Source organism: Mustela erminea, chromosome 3, assembly GCF_009829155.1.
Source record: "Mustela erminea isolate mMusErm1 chromosome 3, mMusErm1.Pri, whole genome shotgun sequence".
Taxonomy (NCBI): domain Eukaryota; kingdom Metazoa; phylum Chordata; class Mammalia; order Carnivora; family Mustelidae; genus Mustela; species Mustela erminea.
This window is the reverse complement of record NC_045616.1, coordinates 118,656,378-118,676,381: the sequence shown is the minus strand read 5'-3', so window position 1 is coordinate 118,676,381 and position 20,004 is coordinate 118,656,378. Positions and strand designations below refer to the sequence as shown.

General features: G+C 40.5%; 1 protein-coding gene across 4 annotated transcripts; it reads left to right on the top strand.

Annotated features, from left to right (window-relative positions):
* CNOT8 (CCR4-NOT transcription complex subunit 8) lies at positions 1 to 18,400 on the top strand. 4 transcript variants are annotated; one of them, XM_032337217.1, is made up of 7 exons: positions 1 to 250; positions 7,939 to 8,122; positions 9,273 to 9,466; positions 13,414 to 13,575; positions 14,118 to 14,262; positions 14,978 to 15,088; positions 16,882 to 18,400. In XM_032337217.1, exons 2-7 carry the CDS (start codon positions 8,006 to 8,008, stop codon positions 17,029 to 17,031), a joined length of 879 nt encoding a protein of 292 aa, XP_032193108.1. In that variant the 5' UTR covers positions 1 to 250; positions 7,939 to 8,005; the 3' UTR covers positions 17,032 to 18,400. The 4 variants fall into 4 exon arrangements, with proteins under 4 accessions (XP_032193108.1, XP_032193107.1, XP_032193109.1 ...); XM_032337216.1 differs by lacking the exon at positions 1 to 250 and adding an exon at positions 318 to 423; XM_032337218.1 differs by lacking the exon at positions 1 to 250 and adding an exon at positions 827 to 1,133 and having other exon boundaries at positions 7,971 to 8,122.
* The last annotated feature ends 1,604 nt before the right edge of the window (positions 18,401 to 20,004 follow it).

Sequence of the window (20,004 nt, the reverse complement as noted above, 5' to 3'; positions counted from 1 at the left end):
CCACTGCGGGACAACGCGGCCGAGGCTGCCCGGCTCAAATGCTGCCGAGGACAGGCGCTGGCAAACCGCCCTCTGTCCACGCAGGATTCAGAGGATCGCGGGAACGGATGGAGGCTCTAGGGGTTCCTAAGCCCAGCCCAAGCCCAGGGCTCTCGCAAGGAAAACGTGCAGCGCCTTCCTAGCGCCCGCCGCCTCCGAGCTCCTCAGAGGCCGGGCTCCTTCCCCCGCCACCCGAGGCCGCCTCTTCTTTGTAAGTCGAGCAGGCCCCGGCGGGCCGGTTGCTGTGGTAACGCTGCTCGCCTTCTCTGTGAGGCAGACAGGAGGGAGGCGGGCCTCGCCGGACGTCACCCAGACTCGGTTTGGGGTGCCGCCCCACCCCCAACCAATTGTCTGCCAGAAAGGAAGCCGAGAGATAAACGTTTTGTAAGTGAGGGGTCCAGGGAGCTGCATTAGTACAGGGAAGGGGGTGAGGATCCTCTCCCGTCAACGACTTTAACGGCCCATCAAAGCAGGGGGGCGAGGACGTTACAGTTTGAGGGATTTGGTCTGAAGTTCCACGCCCCATCCTCGGCCTTTGGGTCTCGACCACGCCCCCAAGCGGGGGCTTGTTCTAGGCCACGCCCCTCCTTCGGGCGCGCGGAAGGAGAACCGAAACAGTGTGTTGTTGCGAACTGAACTGAGCCGAGCACCGGTCGCGTTCCGCTTGCGTCTTGCGAGGCCGCCCCGCCTCTCTGCTTTCCGGGCGCCCTCTTGGTTTTGCGCCTGCGCGTTTCTCCCGCGAGCTCGGGTTGGTTGAACACGCACAGAGTCTCCGGGGCGCGCAAAAGGGGTGGAGCAGCCTTGACCAGGTGCGCGCGCGCGCGCGCGTGTCTGGAGTGACGATAAAGGAGCAGGCGAGTCGGGAGGATCCAATGGGTAGAGTGGTTCGGCCAGGTTTTTAGGTGGGCAGTGCGTAAGGCCGCTCTGGGCACGAGGGCGCCCATCTCGCTGGCCCGCTCGATTCCCCGAGCAGATCCGGGGCAGGAAAAGAGCGCCGGGTCAGGGGCCGCTGCCGCCGCTGCCGCTGCCGCCGCTCCCGGGGGACTCTACCCGCCAGCCCGCAAGCCTGCGCTTTGCGGGCCCAGCTACTCAGGGTAAGCGGGCTTGCGCTTACCGGAGAGGAGCGTGAGATGAGAGTGTAGGAGGCCATCGGGGACCTGTGGGAAGAAGGGGAATGGGGGCGTGAGTGAGGGGAAGGGGGTGTAAGAAGAGAAAGAGGCCCATCGAATAGTGGTAATAATACCAATCACTAGCACACAGTAATAATATTCTAGTGTTATGTGCCAGGACTTTATATAAAGCACTTTATATGCTTCATTTTTTTATCCTCCACTACAGTTCTCCGAGGTGTATGTTATCGAACCCATTTTACAAGATAGGAAAACTGAGGCACCGGAGGGCTTAAGTAACTTATGCAAAGCCACGCAGCTAGTTGGTGGCATGGGTTCGAATGTAGGTCTTTCTGGCCTGAAAGCCTACAATTGTAATGTCTTTTCTTCGGGGGAAATAAAGGTGGCTACAAGGGAAGGGGCGGGATGAGTGTTGTTTGGAGAGGAAGGGTGATCGAGAACGGGAAGAGAATGATAATAGGAGGCTGTGTAAGGAGGAGGACCTGAATTTGGATCCTTCCGGGCCTCTCGCTTCTCGGTTCTTTTGGCCCCACAACTTTTCCTTGCCGTTCTGTGTTTATGAACCATAGTTATTGCGCTGGAGGCCTGGACCGCATGGTTGGTTTTAAAGAACTGGTTGAACTGCGGTTCAGTCCATGGTAGTTGTGCTTGGACACTGTTTTGGGGGCGGGAGTGATGGAGGACGGCGAGGGCCGCCGCGACGATGTATAGAGAGGACCCTCTTTCAAGCTGCTGTGCCATTTCTTCTAACTTGCTCCTACTTCCTTTTCCATTTTATCATTGCGCGGCAAAGCCTTTGTTCAGTTCTCGGAATGGGGAAGTGATGTTGTCTCCTTGCATCCTTAGGCTTAAACTTAAAAAAAACCCCGGAAAACCCCAACTTTCTTTTCCTAAGCAAGACCTGGTACTTTGGATTGCTTGCAGAGAAGGTTTTCAGTTGGGTTTATTCGTCGTTGCACTTCAGAGCTTTCCTGGGTAAATAGGAGCTTTGTTTTGGAGTTTACACTATAGGTTAGCAAGAGCGATCTGCACAGATTTTACTGCAGATCAGCACAAGGCAGGGACCTTAGTAATTCCTGTGTGTGATCTTTTCTTCTTGAACAGTCGAAACAGCAGGTATCAGTGCTTGTTTTTTGCTTTTGTATGGAGTGGAGTAGGGTAGCTCGTGTGGTAGTCAGATTTTCATACAGTGGAGTAACTCCTCCAGTATGGGTATCAGTACTTGTTTTTTGCTTTCATATAGAGGAGTAGCTGGTGTGGTAGTCAGATTGTCATAGAGTGGAGTAACTCAAGTGGGAGTCAAGGTTTAATGTCAGCCTGTGAGGGAAACTTTGCATGTGATCATAGTTATCCTTAAAAATTCCTTAGGAAGGTTTAAAGTTATAGATAGACATTCTGTTTCTCAGTAATTCTAGCACAGTGTTTCCTTCAACTTTCAAACTTGTTACTGTTTCTCTGGTTGCAACTCAGGTAATTAATTAGCTTACCTTTAGGGGCTTTATTGCACACATAAACATATTTGAATGGGGTAGTCCCTTCCTATTGTGAAGTGTACTGTGCGCAGCTGGCACTAAGAGGCTTAAAAGGAGAAAGAATAACTAAGGAGAACAGTGTGTTTGTGATTCTTCTGGAGCATGTGCTCACTGAGTGGAAAGTGGCAGGCAAAACTGGTATCATTTATTATTTCTCTCCTTTTTGCCTAGCATATTTAGTAGTTTATGCTAAGCTAAATGTGCATAATGTGATTCCTTTTTAATTTTTGAGTGGCACTACATTTTGAAATTGCAAGCAATTTCCTGACAATTTTCCTAGATGAGGGTTTGGTGTGAGGATGTCTTATGTATTTTTGCCAGTGGTCTGTACTTGTGTTCCATATTTATCACATACATGTAACAAGGGTTAGATTTTTGAAAGTAGCTTAGATTTTTGTTTTTTAAGGTTTTATTTAGGAGAGAGAGAGTGCACAAGCTGCAAGAGGGGGAGAGGGAGAGGGAGAAGCAAACTCCTTGCTGAGCAGCGACAGATGACAGTATGGTGCTTGATCCCAGGACTTTGGGATCAGGACCTGAGCCAAAGGCAGACGCCCAACTGGTTGAGCCACCCAGGCACCCATGGCTTAGTTTATTTATTTATTTATTTTATTATTTATTTTTTTAGATTTTATTCATTTATTTGACAAGAGAGAGAGATCACAAGGAGGCAGAGACAGGGGGAAGCAGGCTCCCTGCCAAGCAAAGAGCCCGACATGTGGCTTGATCCCAGGACCCTGAGATCATGACCTGAGCTGAAGGCAGAGGCCTAACCCACTGAGCCACCCAGGTGCCCCAGTTTTTTTTTTTTTTAAATATATTTTTTATATATATATACACACACATGCATTTATATATATACATATATAAAAATATGTATATAAAATATGTGTATATTTTATATGTACATGTACATATTTTATATGTATATATATATACACACACACACATATTTTAAGATTTTATTTATTTATTTGACAGACAGAGATCACAAGTAGGCAGAGAGGCAGGTATTGACAGAGAGGGGCTGAGCAGAGAGCCCCATGCGCAGCTCAATCCCAGGACCCTGGGATCATGACCCCAGCCGAAGGCAGAGGCTTTAACTCACTGAGCCACCCAGGCACCCCTTGCTTAGCTTTTTAAAAAATTTTTCTTGGAAATGGAGTCATGATAGTGCCTTTTCAAATTAATGTCTCTGGGGCTCCTGGATGATGGCTTGTTCTTTAAGTCTCTGCCTTCGGCTCAGGACATGGTCCCAGAGTTCTGGGATCAAGCCCTGGGTGGGACTCTGCTCAGTGGGAAGGCTGCTTCTCCCTTTTCCATTCTCCTGCTTGTGTTCCTTCTCTCACTGTCTCTGTCAAATAAAAAAAATCTTAAAAAAAAAATAAAACTTATGTCTCTGAATTTCACTTATCTGTAAAATGTAGAGGAAGGAACTGTACAAAGTTGTAAGTTTTCTCCATTGTTAATTTTGAAATAGAACTCCACATTTCATATCTTGCCCACCTATATCCGTGTCACATTATCTCTAAAAGATAAGGACTCTTTTTTAAAAAACCCATGATAATGTAACACCAAAAAAAAAGTAAAACCCCCATCCAATAAACCAAAATCAGCCATTGTTCAGACTTTTGTCTTGAAAATGTCACTTTTAAAAAAAATTTCTTTTTTTTTTTTTTAAAGATTTTATTTATTTGACAGAGAGAGATTACAAGTAGGCAGAGAGGCAGGCAGAGAGAGAGAGGAGGAAGCAGACTCCCTGCTGAGCAGAGAGCCCGATGCGGGACTCGATCCCAGGACCCTGAGATCATGACCCGAGCCGAAGGCAGCGGCTTAACCCACTGAGCCACCCAGGCGCCCCTTAAAAAAATTTCTAACAGTTTAAAGATCTATTTAGGGTCTGTAAATTTTGATTGATAAGTCTATTGAGAGTCTTTTATTTTTATTTCTTGCAGTTGTTGAAGAAGCTGGGTTTTCCTGTAGTTTCCCACAGTAGTTTCTGGATTTTGCTGATTGCCTTCCTATTGTGTCATTTAACATGTTCCTCTGTCCTCTTTATTTCCTGTAAATTGGTCTAGAGGTTTGATCAGATTCAAGTTAGATTTTTTTTTTTTTAATATTTTATTTATTTTAGAGAGATAGCGTAAGCACATGGGGCATGAGGCAGGGGAGTGAGTGAGAACAGAGGGAAAGGCAGAGAATCCCAAGTAGAATTCCTGATGAGCACAGAGCCTGCTGCAGGGTTGGATGCCAGGACCCTGAGATCATGACCTGAGGCGAAATCAAGAGTGGAACACTTAACTGACTGAGCCAACCAGGCACCCCTCAAGTTAGATTTTTTTTTTTTTGACCCATGTAATTCATAGTGGTGATGTGTTCTGTCAGGAGGCGCATAATACCTAGTTGTCTCTTTCTGTGGTTATTACAGCCATTGTGATATTTTAACAACTTTATTGAAGTATAATTTAAGTACTGTAAAACTAGAGTACAGAGATTTTTAGTAGATTTATGGAGTTGTGCAGTAATCAGGTAGTTGAGTTTGGTAACCTTTCCCTCACCTCGGTAAGATAACCTCATGCCATTTACGGTTAATGTCTGTTCCCATTCCATTGCTATAGTCTACTTTCTGCCTTTATAGATTTCCCTTTTCTGAATATTCCGTATGGATGCCATTATGATTATTGCCCAGATCTGTGAATTCTTCAGGATCCACAAAACTGATAATCTATCATTCTGTATTCGTTAGCTTTATAACTTCTATTAAAGGAAACTTTCCTTTAGGATTTCTCTCTCTGTCAAATAAATAAATAAATAAATCTTAAAATAAATAAATAAATAAATAAAATCTTCAAAAAAAAAAATCCATGAGTTCATACTGCACTGTCTTAGAAGTTTGAAGACATTGATTGTAGTAACTATTCATAATGGTGTTTATTATAATCTTTTTTTTTTTTTTTAAAGATTTTATTTATTTATTTGGCAGAGATCGCAAGTAGACAGAGAGGCAGGCAGAGAGAGAGAGGGAAGCAGGCTCCCCTCTGAGCAGAGAACCCGATGTGGGGCCTGATCCCAGGACTCTGGGATCATGACCTGAGCCGAAGGCAGAGGCTTTAACCCACTGAGCCACCCAGGCTCCCCTATAATCTTTTATATATGTTTATCTTTTATATATCTTTCTTTGACCAGAGGGAGCCTCTTCAGGATATTTCCTGAGTTCTTTTGACACAACCTTAAGAGCTGCTTGACTAGGGAGCCTGGTTCTAAGAATTTAGTGTAAATACCCAATTGTCTTCTTTATAAGCCTGCTTTTTTCTGCTTTGAGACCTAAGGCATTTTTTTGCTTGGGTCCTTTTTGGTGCTTTGCTTTTATGGAAATGTCTTCACAGTCATACCCACTTCCCCTAAAGTAGTTTATGGTAGTGCTTGAAATGACACCAAAAAGGAAATGCATTGTTTAAGTTAGAAAAATAAGGAAGTGGAGTGGTACTGATTTAACATTAATGGGCATAGAAATGGCTTTGTGCCCTCTTGCAGGGGAAAATCTTAAACACAGTTTATAATCTAATCAGAGTCCTAACATTTTCTTAATTATGATTATATCGTGGGATTTATTCCATACCCAGTTTGAACTTTTGCCCTTGTTGGATGTTCTTTATTCATTTGCAAGCCTTTATTTAATTCATGCCCATCATGTACAGGACTGAAATGAGAAGAAATGGATTCTGTCTTTGAGAAGTATCCACCCATATTTGTTAGGAATTTAACCACTGTCTCCTTAAGTTTCAGAGTAATTATAGTCAGTATATTATAATTCCAGAGAAACATCTGTTAAAGTGTTGGGTACTTAAATAAATGGGATCTTTCAGGGTTGCTGACAAACCAAAAGATCAGTTTCTCAGAATTTTCTCAGAGAAATGATGACATTTGAGGATGACAGTTTTGTTTTGATCTAGATTCTTATCGTTGGCATCTGCTGTCTTGAAAGTAGGAAGCAAAGATTCATTTTACTATTTCTAGGAATTTTCCTTTGAATATATATCTGTGTACTGGAGCCCACTCTTACGTTGAGGGTGCATGTGGTGGGGTCACCTTTATAAATAAAGGCCATTATGATAAGCTCCTTTTGGTCTTTTTGTAACTAAGCATCTCATTATTATAATAACAGCATTACTCTGAAGCTGAATCATGTTGAGTTTTATCTTGCAGAATACTGTGCCCCTCCATAGTTTCCTCCCAGAATATGCACTAAACTCATATTATGCTTTCTAGTTGAATTATTTATACTTGCCATCTTCTCTGTTCCTTTTGTTGAATGGCTTAGTTTCTTTCTATTATTATGTGTTTAAAAGTAGACACTAATAATTCCAATTCTTTCATTTTGGTGGTTAAAGTTTCAAATTAGCAAATGGGGTTGGTTTTTACCACTTAAATCCCTCACTTCATGATCTATTTGCATAGATCTAAAGAGGCACTATATTAAGTTAGTTAATTGTCTTTATATATGACTTTTGGATTGTGGAGAAAAAGAATTTCCCCTTTTATCGGGGGCAGAGGGAGGAGTCCCATGACCATATTCACAATGTAGTTGTTAACACTTACATGTGAGAGTTTAGGTCTACATTCTTTTGGGCTTTCAGAGTTCCTGAGACATTCAAACTGGCTAAAGTGATTCCTTAAAAATGTTTCCATGATTTGGTCTCTGTGCAAAGTGTAAAAGTCCTAGATGAGGGAATATTTGTGGTCACTAGGGCCTATTTTAATCTTTAGATAGTCTGAAAAGGACTCAAATACTGATTTAGGATAGTGGTTTCACTTCTGTGCTAAAGGGCAGCTTGGGCAAAAGTTTCTTCAGATTTCTTTCTTTCCTTTTTTTAAAAGATTTTATTTTTAAGTAATCTCTACATCCAGCATGGGTCTGAAACTTATAACCCTGAGATCACGAGTCACATGCTATACCAACTGAGCCAGCCAGGCACCCCAGTTTCTTCAGATTTCTTAATTGTAGTTTCTTTGGGTTAAAGAAGTGTGTGTGTGTGTGTGTGTGTGTGTGTGTGTGTGTGTGTCTGTCTTTGTCTTGACAAAGGCAAATTTCCCCACCTTATAAACTGAAGAATGAATGTAAATTGTCTTAATGTTTTAGCTTAAACTTGATGAAGTGATTTTTTTTTTTAATCTTTGTTTTGTTGACATTTTCCCAGTGTGTAAATTTATGTGATTTCAAAATATGTTTTTGAATCTAGATCAGATCAACCAACGGCTTACCCTCTTACAGAGTCAGCTGAAAGTGACTTACCAAGTTTCTTCAAGATGCCTGCAGCACTTGTGGAGAATAGCCAAGTTATCTGTGAAGTCTGGGCCAGCAATCTAGAAGAAGAGATGAGGAAGATCCGAGAAATTGTGCTCAGTTACAGTTATATTGCTATGGTAAAGAGCTCTGCTCTGTTTGACTCACCTTCTACTATGGACTTAGGGAATGTTCAATGTGAGATTTTGAAAGAAAGGATAATACTAACCCATGGTAAATTAAACTTGGTGGAAGGTTGTGATGCTTTTATAAAACATGGTAGCCAGTGTGTCTGAGAAGGATGTAACTTATAATATCTTAGGTTTTTTTTTTTTGTAATGTTACTTTGTGTTTCATTGTTTTTAAGGCAGAAGTTATGTCAGTCCATAGGGCAGGTCTGTCCTGTCCTGCAGATAGGGTGAATTTGACAGTGTTTAAAAATGGTTTTAAAAAATTAACTATCACCATGTAATAATTAAGAGATCTCTTTTAAAGTCCAGATTTCTGACATCTCTGGAAAAAAATGGGAAGATTTGGCATTACAGGATCCACATTCTTCTGTGTTTTTGAGTGGCTGGAGAGGCAGATGTGTGTCATGGTGATATTGAGGGCCTCTTCTAGAGGAGGCATGTACTGTCTAGTTTGCTCTAATCTGCATTACTCATAAGCAGTAAGTCTTTAGCCTCATATTTAAAACTGTCTGTGATCTTGTTCCAGGCTTTTTACTCACGGTAAATGTAGCTATTGTTTTCTTCTGAATAGCTATTTCCTTTCCCTATATTTGTATTTTTATTCTTACATGTTCTCAAACAAAACTTTTTTTTTTTTAAGATTTTATTTATTTATTAGAGAGGGAATGAGTGCACAGAGGGAGCATGAGAGAGAAGCAGGCTCCCCGCTGAGCAGAGAGCCTGAACTGGGGCTTGATCCCAGGACCCTGAGATCATGACGTTAGCTGAAGGCAGCGGTTTAACCTACTGAGCCACACAGGCATCCCTAAACCTAAACTTTTAAAAATTCACTGTATATGAATATAGACTGTTCTTAATCTATAGTCATCATCTATTCTTACTCACATCCTGCCTAGAATTTCCAATTTGCTGCCCAAAACTTAATGATTCTAGTACTCCTTGTGTAGGTATCACTGAGATTAGTATTTTAATACTTGTGCCCAAGCTTGGGTCTTGTCACATAACTTTTATAAATTAAGATCAAATTTTTATTTATGAATTACCAATTCTCAGCATCCTTTTGTGAAACCTTATGATGAGAGACCTTTTACTTTTCTAGGACACAGAATTTCCAGGTGTTGTGGTACGACCAATTGGTGAATTTCGTAGTTCCATAGATTACCAGTATCAGCTTTTACGGTGTAATGTTGACCTTCTAAAAATTATCCAGCTGGGCCTTACATTCACAAATGAAAAGGGAGAATATCCTTCTGGAATCAACACTTGGCAGTTCAACTTCAAATTTAACCTTACGTAAGTGTCTGAAACATTTCTCAGTGTTATTCTTAGATCTACCACATTTGTGCAGACTGCGATTTCTGACTTTTTATTAATATGAAGTTTTATTTCCATTGAAACCAAGTAAGGATTGGACACAGCAGTCAAGTAGACAATGGAATAAGGAATCTCAGAAAGTAAAGTCCCTCTTAAAGAACTCTTATAGGGCAACAATAAAAAGACAATCCAGTTGAAAATGGGCATTAGATTTGAATAGACATTTCTCCCAAAAACATATAGATATGGCTAATAAACCCATCAAAAGATGGTCACCATCACTAGTAATGAGGGAAATGCAAATCAAAACTACAGTGAGATACCACTTTATACCCATTAGATGGCTGTAATAAAAAAGACACAACAAATGTTCGTAAGGGTGTAGAGAAATTAAAAGCCTTGTTACATTGCTGTTGGGAAAGTAGAATGATGTAGCCTCTTTGGAAAATAGGCAGTTTATCAAAAGGTTAAACGTAGAGTTACCATGTGACCCAGCAATTCCACTTCTAGGCATATACCCAAGAGAAATGAAAACACACTTTTATACAAAAACTTGTATGGGAGTATTCATAACAGCATTATTTATAAAGGTCCCAAAGTGGAAACAGTCCAAATGTCTGTGAACTGATGAATGGATAAAATAAATATGGTATATCCATACTATGTTTTTGGACAGTAAAAGGAAAGAGGTAGTAATATATGTTGTACATTGATGTGCTTTGAAAACATGCTAAGGAAAAGAAGCCAGACACAAAAAACCACTTATTATAGGATTCTTTTTATAGGAAATGTTCAAAATAGGCAAACTGATAGAGTTAGAATAGGTTTAATGGTTGTCCAGGGTGTAGGTGGTGGTGAGATTATGGGGTACTGGGGATTGATTGCATAATGGGTATGGGTTTTGTTTTTGAGGTGATGAAATGATTTATAATTGACTGTGGTGGTTGTTGCACAATTCTGAAAATACTAAAGGTGATTAAATTGCATACTTTATTTTTTTAAGTTTTTAAGAAACATTTATTTGAGAGACAGAGTATAGAGTTGGGGGTGGAGGGGTGGCAGAAGAGGGAAAAAGTCACAAGCAGACTCTGTAGAGAGTAGAACCTGACACATCTCATGACCCTGAGATCATGACCTGAGCCGAAATCAAGAGTCAGTCATTTAACTGACTGCCTCCCAGACACCCCGAAGTGCATACGTTATTTATTTATTTATTTATATTTATTTTTTTAAGATTTTATTTTTATTTATTTGACAGAGAGAGAAGGCAAGAAAGTGAATACAAGCAGGGAGAGGGGGAGAGGGAGAAGCAGGCTTTCCGATGAGCAGGGAAGCCTGTTCAGTCCCAGGACCTTGGGATCATGACTTGAGCCAAAGGCGGATGCTCAAGGACTGAGCCACCCAGGTGTCCCTACTTGATTTTCTTTTTTAAAGGGTTTATTTATTTATCCGAGAAAGAGAGAGAGAGGGAGAAAGAGAGAGAGAGAAATCATAGGTAGAGGGGCGGGTAGAGGGAGAAGCAGGTTCTCCGCTGAGCAGGGAGCGCGATGCAGGGCTTGATCCTAGGACCTGGGATCATCATGACCTGAGCCAAAGGCAGATGCCTAACTAACTGAGCCACCCAGATATCCCAGAAGTATATACTTTAAATGAGTAAATGTTTAGTATGTGAAATACATACTCAATAAGTCTTTTCAAAATGAAAAAGTTAATTCTCCAGTTAGGAGATAAATTGCGGTTCTGCCATTTTTAGCTGGGTCATTTGGGGTTAGTAATTTTACCTTCCTTATGTGTTTCCTTATGTGTAAAACAGGATTATTATTATCTTTCATAATAGAAGAAAAAAGGAAATAAGGACTTGATGTTAATTAAGGGTAATTGAAACTGAAGGGAATTTTGATGTTTTAAAAGGGTGGTAAAAAACACAAAACACAAAATTTACCATCTCAACCATTTTTAAGTCCACACTTCAGTAGTGTTGAAGTATGTTTGCGTTGTTGTGAAGCAGACCCCCAGAACTTTCTCATCTTCAAATCTGGCATTCTCTACCCATTAAACAATTTTTTCTTCTTCCCCAGATCTTGATGAACCACCATACTGCTTTCTGTTTCTATGAATTTGAATATTTTAGCTCCCTCATATAAGTGGAAACATAAAATATTTGTCATTTTGTGACTGGTGTATTTCACATAGCATGATATCCTTAAGGTTCATCCATGTTGTGGCATAGACTGTAGCAAACACTGAATAATACTCTGTTGTATAGTAGACCACATTTTTTTTTAAGACTTTATTTATTATTGGATAGACAGATACCACAAGTAGGCAGAGCAGCGGCAGAGAGAGGGGGAAGCAGGCTCCCCACTGAGCTGAGAGCCCAATGCGGGGCTTGATTCCAGGACCCTGAGATCATGACCTGAGCCGAATGCAGAGGCTTAACCCAGTGAGCCACCCAGGCCCCCTAGAACACATATTTTTATCTGTTCATTCACTGATGGACATTAAGTTATTTCCACCTCTTGACTGTTGGGAGTAGTGCTGCTATAAACACGGATGTGCAAACGCATTCATGACCGCGCTTTTCATTCTTCTGGGATATAGACCCAGAAGTGGGATTGCTGGATCATTTGGTAGTTCTGTTTTTAATTTTTTGATGACGATGTAATTTTTTTTTTTTTTTTTTAAGAGAGTGAGCACATGAGAAAGTGTGCTTGTAAGTGCGGGGGAGGATTGGGGAGGAATAGAGGGAGTCTGGAGTTAGTGCATAGTCTGATGTCAGGCTTGATTTCAGACCCTGAGATCATGGCCGGAGCCGAAATAAGAAGTTGAATGCTTAACTGAAAGCCACTCCGGTGCCCTGGGAAGATGTAATTTTTTGAGGGGAGAATTTTGGGGAGACTATCATTTTGCTAATTATATGAGGTAGTTTTAGTGTAATTCTGATTGGGTCACAGTACTCAAGTACTGCTTTATTTAGCAGCACCAGGAGCATTTGATAGCTCAGGAATAATTTTTTGATTGTTCATCTGCTTTGGAGATTTCAGTTTCAGGAATAATTTGGGGAGATGATCTGGATTTCTCCTTTAATTGCGTTTTTTTCCCCAGTCCATTTTCAAAGCCTGTTATTTATGCCTTAATGGTAATTAATACACAAAGGAAAATAAGAGTTGTTTGTTAGTGTAAGAGTTTATGTGTGTATTTAAAACAATGCTTATTTTAGGTGAAAGAAAACAGAATGATTCAACACTAGTTTTAATTTAATAGAAAAAAAATTAAGATTGCGTTTTTCTTTTCCTAGTTGTCTGTCCTAAGTTTATGTGAAGAAGAAGTGAAATAACAGTGAAATCTAGTGGGAAAGGAGTTACATAATTTATTTTCCTACTTTTGTTATATGTGGTATTATGAATATTCCTCTGTTTAAATTGATGGGTGTATCTTTGCAGGGGAATATTATGCCAGAGTTGCAAAGGATCTCTGAGCATTGGTCTGGAAAGATGGTCTGTGCTGTGTAGATATAAGACTGGAGTTGTTTATGTGTATGTAGAGAAAATAGCCTTCAAGGATATATAAACTGAGTTATTAGCAGTTGTTTCTATGATATAATATTACAAGGACATTTTAAAAAGTTTTCTGGTATTTTAAGTATTTTTGTATTGGTTGATTCTCTTTTTCTATAAATAATGGGAGAAATGTGGGTCTTTTATAATTAAGACATTTATTTTGTGGGGGAAAGTCTCACTTTTCTATCGGCCACAGAGATAAGATTATCTACTTTGCATGCTTGCTGGAATACTGGAAAGAATGAATTGATCTGTTACTAAATTATGAAAGCATTTCAAGAATACTCATTCTGTAATTACAAGGTGATGTTAATATTGCTGCCCTCTACTTCTCTTAGATTAAGAAGTGAATACCTTCTTTTTTAGAGAGGACATGTACTCCCAGGATTCCATAGATCTCCTCGCTAACTCTGGACTGCAATTTCAGAAGCATGAAGAGGAAGGGATTGACACATTGCACTTTGCAGAGCTGCTTATGACATCAGGGGTGGTTCTCTGTGACAACGTCAAATGGCTTTCGTTTCATAGGTCAGTCCCAGTTAATGTGTATTTCCCTTGCTTTGGGAATAGGAAATTGCATTCTTAAGTTATTGCTGTAGTTCTATTGGCTATTTTTTTTTTTTTTAAACTACCTATTGGCGGTTACGGAGTAGATGGTAACTTAACCATGTTTCAGTGTTTCAAAAAAGACTTTGGAGCTTATACTGGTTTGTTTCACACAGTACTGGGCTCTGTCATGTGGCTGGCTATCCGTAGGTACATTCCAGGTGGAAGGATGGAGGGTGGGGAGGATCAAAGCACTTGATCATCTTTTTCTTGTCCTGTAAGTGGCTGGCCTGTAGTTTATGATGAATAAAACCCACATTTGTAACCCCTTGGGTTCTCTTGTAAGTCTCTCATCTTAGTCTGGTTTGTTGGTATTTGAGGGAAAGTTCAGATTACAGTAGGATAGATTATGGAAAACTGAAAGTTACAAGGTAGCACCACTAAGTTTTGAGAAATAAAGCAGTTGAACTTGGGGGCCTGGTAATTGCTGCTTTTTCAGCTCATTGCCTCATTCTCTCCTGTAGTGGCTATGATTTTGGCTACATGGTAAAGTTACTTACGGATTCTCGTTTGCCAGAAGAGGAACATGAATTCTTTCATATTCTGAACCTTTTTTTCCCATCCATTTATGATGTGAAATACCTGATGAAGAGCTGCAAAAATCTTAAGGTACACAATATTTTTCTTAATATAAATAGCAACAAAAAAGACAAAACAGGCTTGTCATTTTGCTTTATCACTATTTTTAGAAATTAAATTATTATTATTATTTATTGCTCCTTCCGCATTCTTCAGTGCCTTCTAGGTGCCAGCATTGTACTGAAGTGGATGTATGTAGAGCTGATTGGCACAGGGATTTGTGTGGTGAATGTATTTAATCTGGGGATGAAGGGAGCCCTCTGCTTCTCTTATTCTGGGGGAGGCATTTGTCACGTAGGGCTCACAAACCTAGTGAAATAGTTGGCGGCATGAGGTGTGTATGTAGTTTGTTAGGGATGGGGTCTGTAGTGTACCAGACTCAGAGGTTCTTAACCCTAGATAGTTCAAGAACTCAGCACCCTAGTAAGTTGTTGACATAAGAGATTTTCTGTCTAGAATTGGATTGGTATTTACTATTTCCTCAATCTTCTTTTATAGCCATTAGGACTTTAAAATGGGGGAGAGGTCTGATACAATTAAAGATATGTAAAAGGAAGGAATGAAAAGTGAAATATAACACAGTGTATTTTTTGGAGGGTTAAAAAGGGGATATTGCTGGGGTAAGGCCTTAGTAAATGACCTGTTCCCACTTGTCATCACCAAAAGAATTAAACTAAAAAGTGGACTTGTTGATTTAGTAGAGGAGGGGTGCGTCTGAAATACTCTGTTTTCTTTACATTTGCAGGGTGGTCTTCAGGAAGTTGCTGATCAGTTGGATTTGCAGAGAATTGGAAGGCAACACCAGGCAGGCTCAGACTCGCTGCTGACAGGAATGGCGTTCTTCAGGATGAAAGAGGTAAGGGAGGTGGGTTATCTTTGTGGGCTGAGATTTGTTGAAAATTTATAGTTCTGATGGAAGTTGATCACTTTGAAAGTAGTTGTTTTGTTTGTTAATGTTCAGTATATTATATGCAGTTTGGGAGGCAAAGTTATCCTGAAGTGGAGGCTCCCTCAGCTTATTCAAGCCTAGACATATACTTGGTGTTCTTTGCAGTTCTCATTCTTGTTGTAATTTGCTTTTCTTCTGATTTCTCTAATGTGGACATATTTGTACACTCACTTATTTTATGCTTAAGTTCTGTGAGTTGTCAAATGTCTGCAACCAGCATATTCCATGATAAGCTGAAAGGTTTTCCTCTAAAATCAGGAACAACACAAGCATGCCCATTCTTGCCACTTTTATTCAACATAGTATTGGAAGTCCTAGCCAGAGTAATTAGGCAAGCACAAGAAATACAGGGGATCCAAATTAGAACGGAGGAAGTAAAACTGTCACTGTTTTCAGATGGCATGATATTATACATAGAAAACTCAAAAGAGTCCACCAAGAAGCTCTTAGAGTAAATGAATTCAGTAAAATTTCAAGATACAAAATCAGTATACAAATACCTTGTGTTTCTGTATATTAATAATGAGCTGTCAGAAAGAAGTTAAGAAAGAATCCCATTTACAACTGCATCAAAAACAATAAAGTACCTAGGAACCACTTTAACCAAGAAGATAAAAGACCTGTACCTGAAAATTATAAGGCATTGATGAAAGAAACAGAAGAAGACACAAATAAATGGAAAGATACTTAGGGTTCATGAATTGGAAGAATTAATATCCATTTTTTTTAAAAAAAGATTTTATCCATTTGAGAGAGAGAGAGGGAGAAGGAAACTCCTGACTGAGCAGGGAGCCCGACATAGGGCGGAGTCCCAGGACCCTGGGATCATGACCTGAGCTGAAAGCAGATGCTTAACCAACTGAGCCATCCAGGCGCCCCTGGAAGAATATATATTCTGAAAATGTCTGTACTTCCCAAAGCAGTCTTACAGATTCGGTGCAGTCTCTATCAAAATTCCAGTGGCATTTTTCACAGAAGTAGAACAATGATCTTATAATTTGTGTGGAGCTATAGAAGTCCTGAGAAAGAAGAACAAAGCTGGTGGCATGCTCCCCCGAGGTTGCTTAGGCAATGGCTGGAGACATTTTTGGTTGTCACAGTCTGGAGAAGCAGAGGGGAGGCCCATTACCAGCCAGGGACATTGCTAAACATTCTTCAGTACTACAGTACACTGGACAGCTCCCTTCACGCCACCACCCCCACCCCGCCCCCAACAAGGAATTGCCCTGCCCAGTAGGGCCAGGGTTGAGGTACCCTACCAAAGTGTGTAATATTCACTCTCTCCCTTGTAAAGGCCTCCTATTGGCCCATTTTCTAGATAGGGAACTGTGGCTGAAGTAGAGTTGGAAGATCACACAGAGTGTAGAGCCCAAGCTCCTAAGCACTGCACTGCTTGTTAAAGAGAAGGGAGGAGATGGAGATGGTTGTACTAAACAGTGGCAGCAACCCACAGATCCTGGCAGTAGAAGATCTCTTGGAGAGTCGAAGTCTGCTCAGAAAGGAGAGCCTATATATTAAGAAGGGAGCATGAAAAGACTATGTAAGAGGAGAGACTTGGAGCCTTTCTTTATGAAGTTACTTCCTAGTTGGGTAGATCGTCAGGGCTTGGAGACGGCTGGGAGGTGCTGATGTAGTAGTGTTGAGACTTGGCATAATTCCTGGCGGGATTCTCACCATGGGTTCTCTGTCCTATCCCGCAGTTGTTTTTTGAGGACAGTATTGATGATGCCAAATACTGTGGGCGGCTCTATGGCCTAGGCACAGGAGTGGCCCAGAAGCAGAATGAGGATGTGGACTCTGCCCAGGAGAAGATGAGCATTCTGGCTATCATCAACAACATGCAGCAGTGATGGTGTCGAGGCTCTGTAGGGCGGGCCTGATCCCAGAGTGGTGCTTCTCTGCTGACTGAGTACTTCCCTTCCTCCCCAAGAGAAAACGCTTCTTTTGAGCAAACTGTACTTACCATCCGCGTTGAAAGACTTTTGTTGTATTGAAGACAAAGGTGTCTTTATTTTAGATCCAGAAGAGGGGAGTTGACTCTGAATTTGTAAACAAGTCTTCCCTATTCCTCATCCCCAAGCCTGCCTCCAGTTGCTTCCTGCCACCAGCATCCATGGCTCATTTGACACCTTTTTAAATATCCAGGACAAGTCAGAAAGACTAGTAAAATATATATATAACTCTTTATCTGTTGTCATCCTTTTTTTTTTAAAGTCTTGCTGCTCTCTGAGGATGAAGACTTTTTGATGGGATTCTCAGCTGAGCTGAGGGTTTCCAGGGAAAGTGGAACAAAATGGGTGTTTTGTGAATTGGTTTAGAGATGTCTTTTCCTTCTTCTTTTTTTTTTTTTTGAATCTTTCTCTAGTCCTTGCTTTCCTCACACTTTGTTAGTCTTTCATTATATGCTATTATGTGGAAATGAATTACTCAGTGCTGAAATTTTGAAGACCAGATAATGAAAACTTTTATTAAAAACAAAATTCTTCTGAATCTGTTTACCCTTTATTCATGAGGAACTCCAGAATTGATAATGGGTATTAAGTTAACCACTTTATGTGTCTTTAAGTCTGTGTTCCATTGTGCCACTGAGATTTGCTGTCACATGTCTATCTTTTGCAATCATTTTAAGTCTTAATATAATAAAATATCCTATATTTGTTCCTGAACGAATTAAGATCAGAATTTTGGACCATAACTCTTATATTTTCAGTAATGCGATTTCAGATGGTCTTTTGTATTTTTCCACGTCTCTTTGTTCTCCCTGCTTTTCCTTTTGGCAAACCTGAGGAGAAGTTAGGGAGACTGATGATGTGAGTACCAGGAATGTGAGTCTTTGAAAAGTTAATAGTGGTACATGTAAACAGGGCAGTAAGGAATTTGGTTAGGGTTCTCTTGGAGTAATATCCCACAACTGGGGTAGGAAGCTCAGGACTGTGATTTTTTTTTTTTTCCTTAAACTAGTCATTTAAAAAGTACATTATATTGTTTTTTGAATGACTACAGTACGGACAATTTAGAAAAACCAAAAACCCCTTTGAAATATGAAAACTGGTAACTCACTGAAGTGGATGAATATTCTTACATTTTAAAAGCTTATGGAAAACTCAATTTCACATGATTCAAAAATGTCAAGTATTATAAGCTGGTATTTAAGATGCTTGTAAATATTATTTATGTTTTTAATTTTGTAAAATAAAGATTTCTTTTTAACCACTGGCATGAAGGTTTGATCTTTCATAGCTATTAATTGCTGACTGTAGAAGATAGCTGTTTGCAATCAGTGATTAGAAGCATCTCACCTGCCCCCAAACTCTTGCTTCCATATCCCACAAGTTGGCTTGCATATAAAATGTCTCACTTTCTTGGAAGTTGCTCTTTAAAGATTTTATTTATTTATTTGAGAGAGTGTGAGTGAAAGAAAAGAGACCACGAACCAGGGGTAGAGGGAAAGGGAGAAGCAGGGCTCCATCCTGAGACCCTGGGATCATGACCTGACCCAAAGGCAGACACTTGAGGGACTGAGCCACCCAGGCATCCCTGTAGGAAGTTTTTAATGGCTAACTGTGTAAATGGAATTGTCTCCTCACTTCACAAGCCCCGACTGATTGTCCAGCCTTAATAGGAAAACTAGTTTTAATTCTGTCCTGGGACCACTCCATTACATTTGGTGGATTAGCTTTTTAATTAGTGGATTTTTAAAACAAACTGAACTTATGGTATTGTAGCACTGGCTCCAGACTATTTCCCACCCTTTCAGCTGGCATAAAACAAGGAGTTTTAAGAAGTGTGGTATACGAGCAGATCTAAGTTTTCATTGGGATGTTCACGTACAGGAAGAGATTCTCAGCCAAGTTCTTTGGCATGCTGGTGATTGTGGGGCCTGTACAGATGGCCTAAATTTATTTATTGGGATCGAGCCCCGTATCAGGCTCCCTGCTTCTCAGGAAGGCTGCTTCTCCCTCTCCCCCTGTTTGTGTTCAGCTCTTGCTATCTATCAAATAAATAAAATCTTTAAAAAAGAGAAGATTTTATTTGAGGGAGTGAGAGTATGGATGAGTGTTGGGGAGGGGAGTAGAGGAAGAAAGACTAACTGCTTAGCAGGGGGCCCGACGCAGAGCTCCATCCTAGGACCCTGAGACCATGACGAGCTGCAAGCATACACTTTATCAGCTTAGCCATCAAGACACCCCCAGATGTCCTAAATTTAGATTCAGATAGGGAATTTATCTTTGCCACAGTTAACAGATTTGTATGTCAGGAGAAATGTTGAGATGAATGGTTGAATTAACTCATTGTTGAGCCGGGGATTTGGTCATTGCATGGGAGGGATGAGACAGTTCATTAAAGTGTTGCTAAAGAAAGGGCACACCTCTAGTAGAATTGGCAAGAACTTTGTATACATATATATGAGCACATGTAGGACTTTGTTAGTGGTTATGCTCAGAAAGGGATGGTCCTGTAGAGGGTAAGCAGAGAATGCTAATTATGGGTAAATTCAAGCCCCTCCACATAAATTGCCAAAAGCTATTAAATTTGTCTTCTGGTAACTAGTAAGGCTGACTATCAACTACAAGCCTAATTGTCAGCTAGTGCCAGTATGAATGAGCTCAGTTTGAGTCTTAAATCTAAGCTGTTAATATTCTTTCAATTTCCTAACTTACTCCATAAGTTTCCACTGTACACCTTCTACATACTGTAAATAGGAGCTAGGGATAAAAAAGCACATGGAAGACAAAATCTCTACCCTCACTGGAGTTTACAGTCTGTGTAGCCAAAGAGTACTTAATTCACAAAAGTACAATTTGTGACCTGTCAAGTACAAG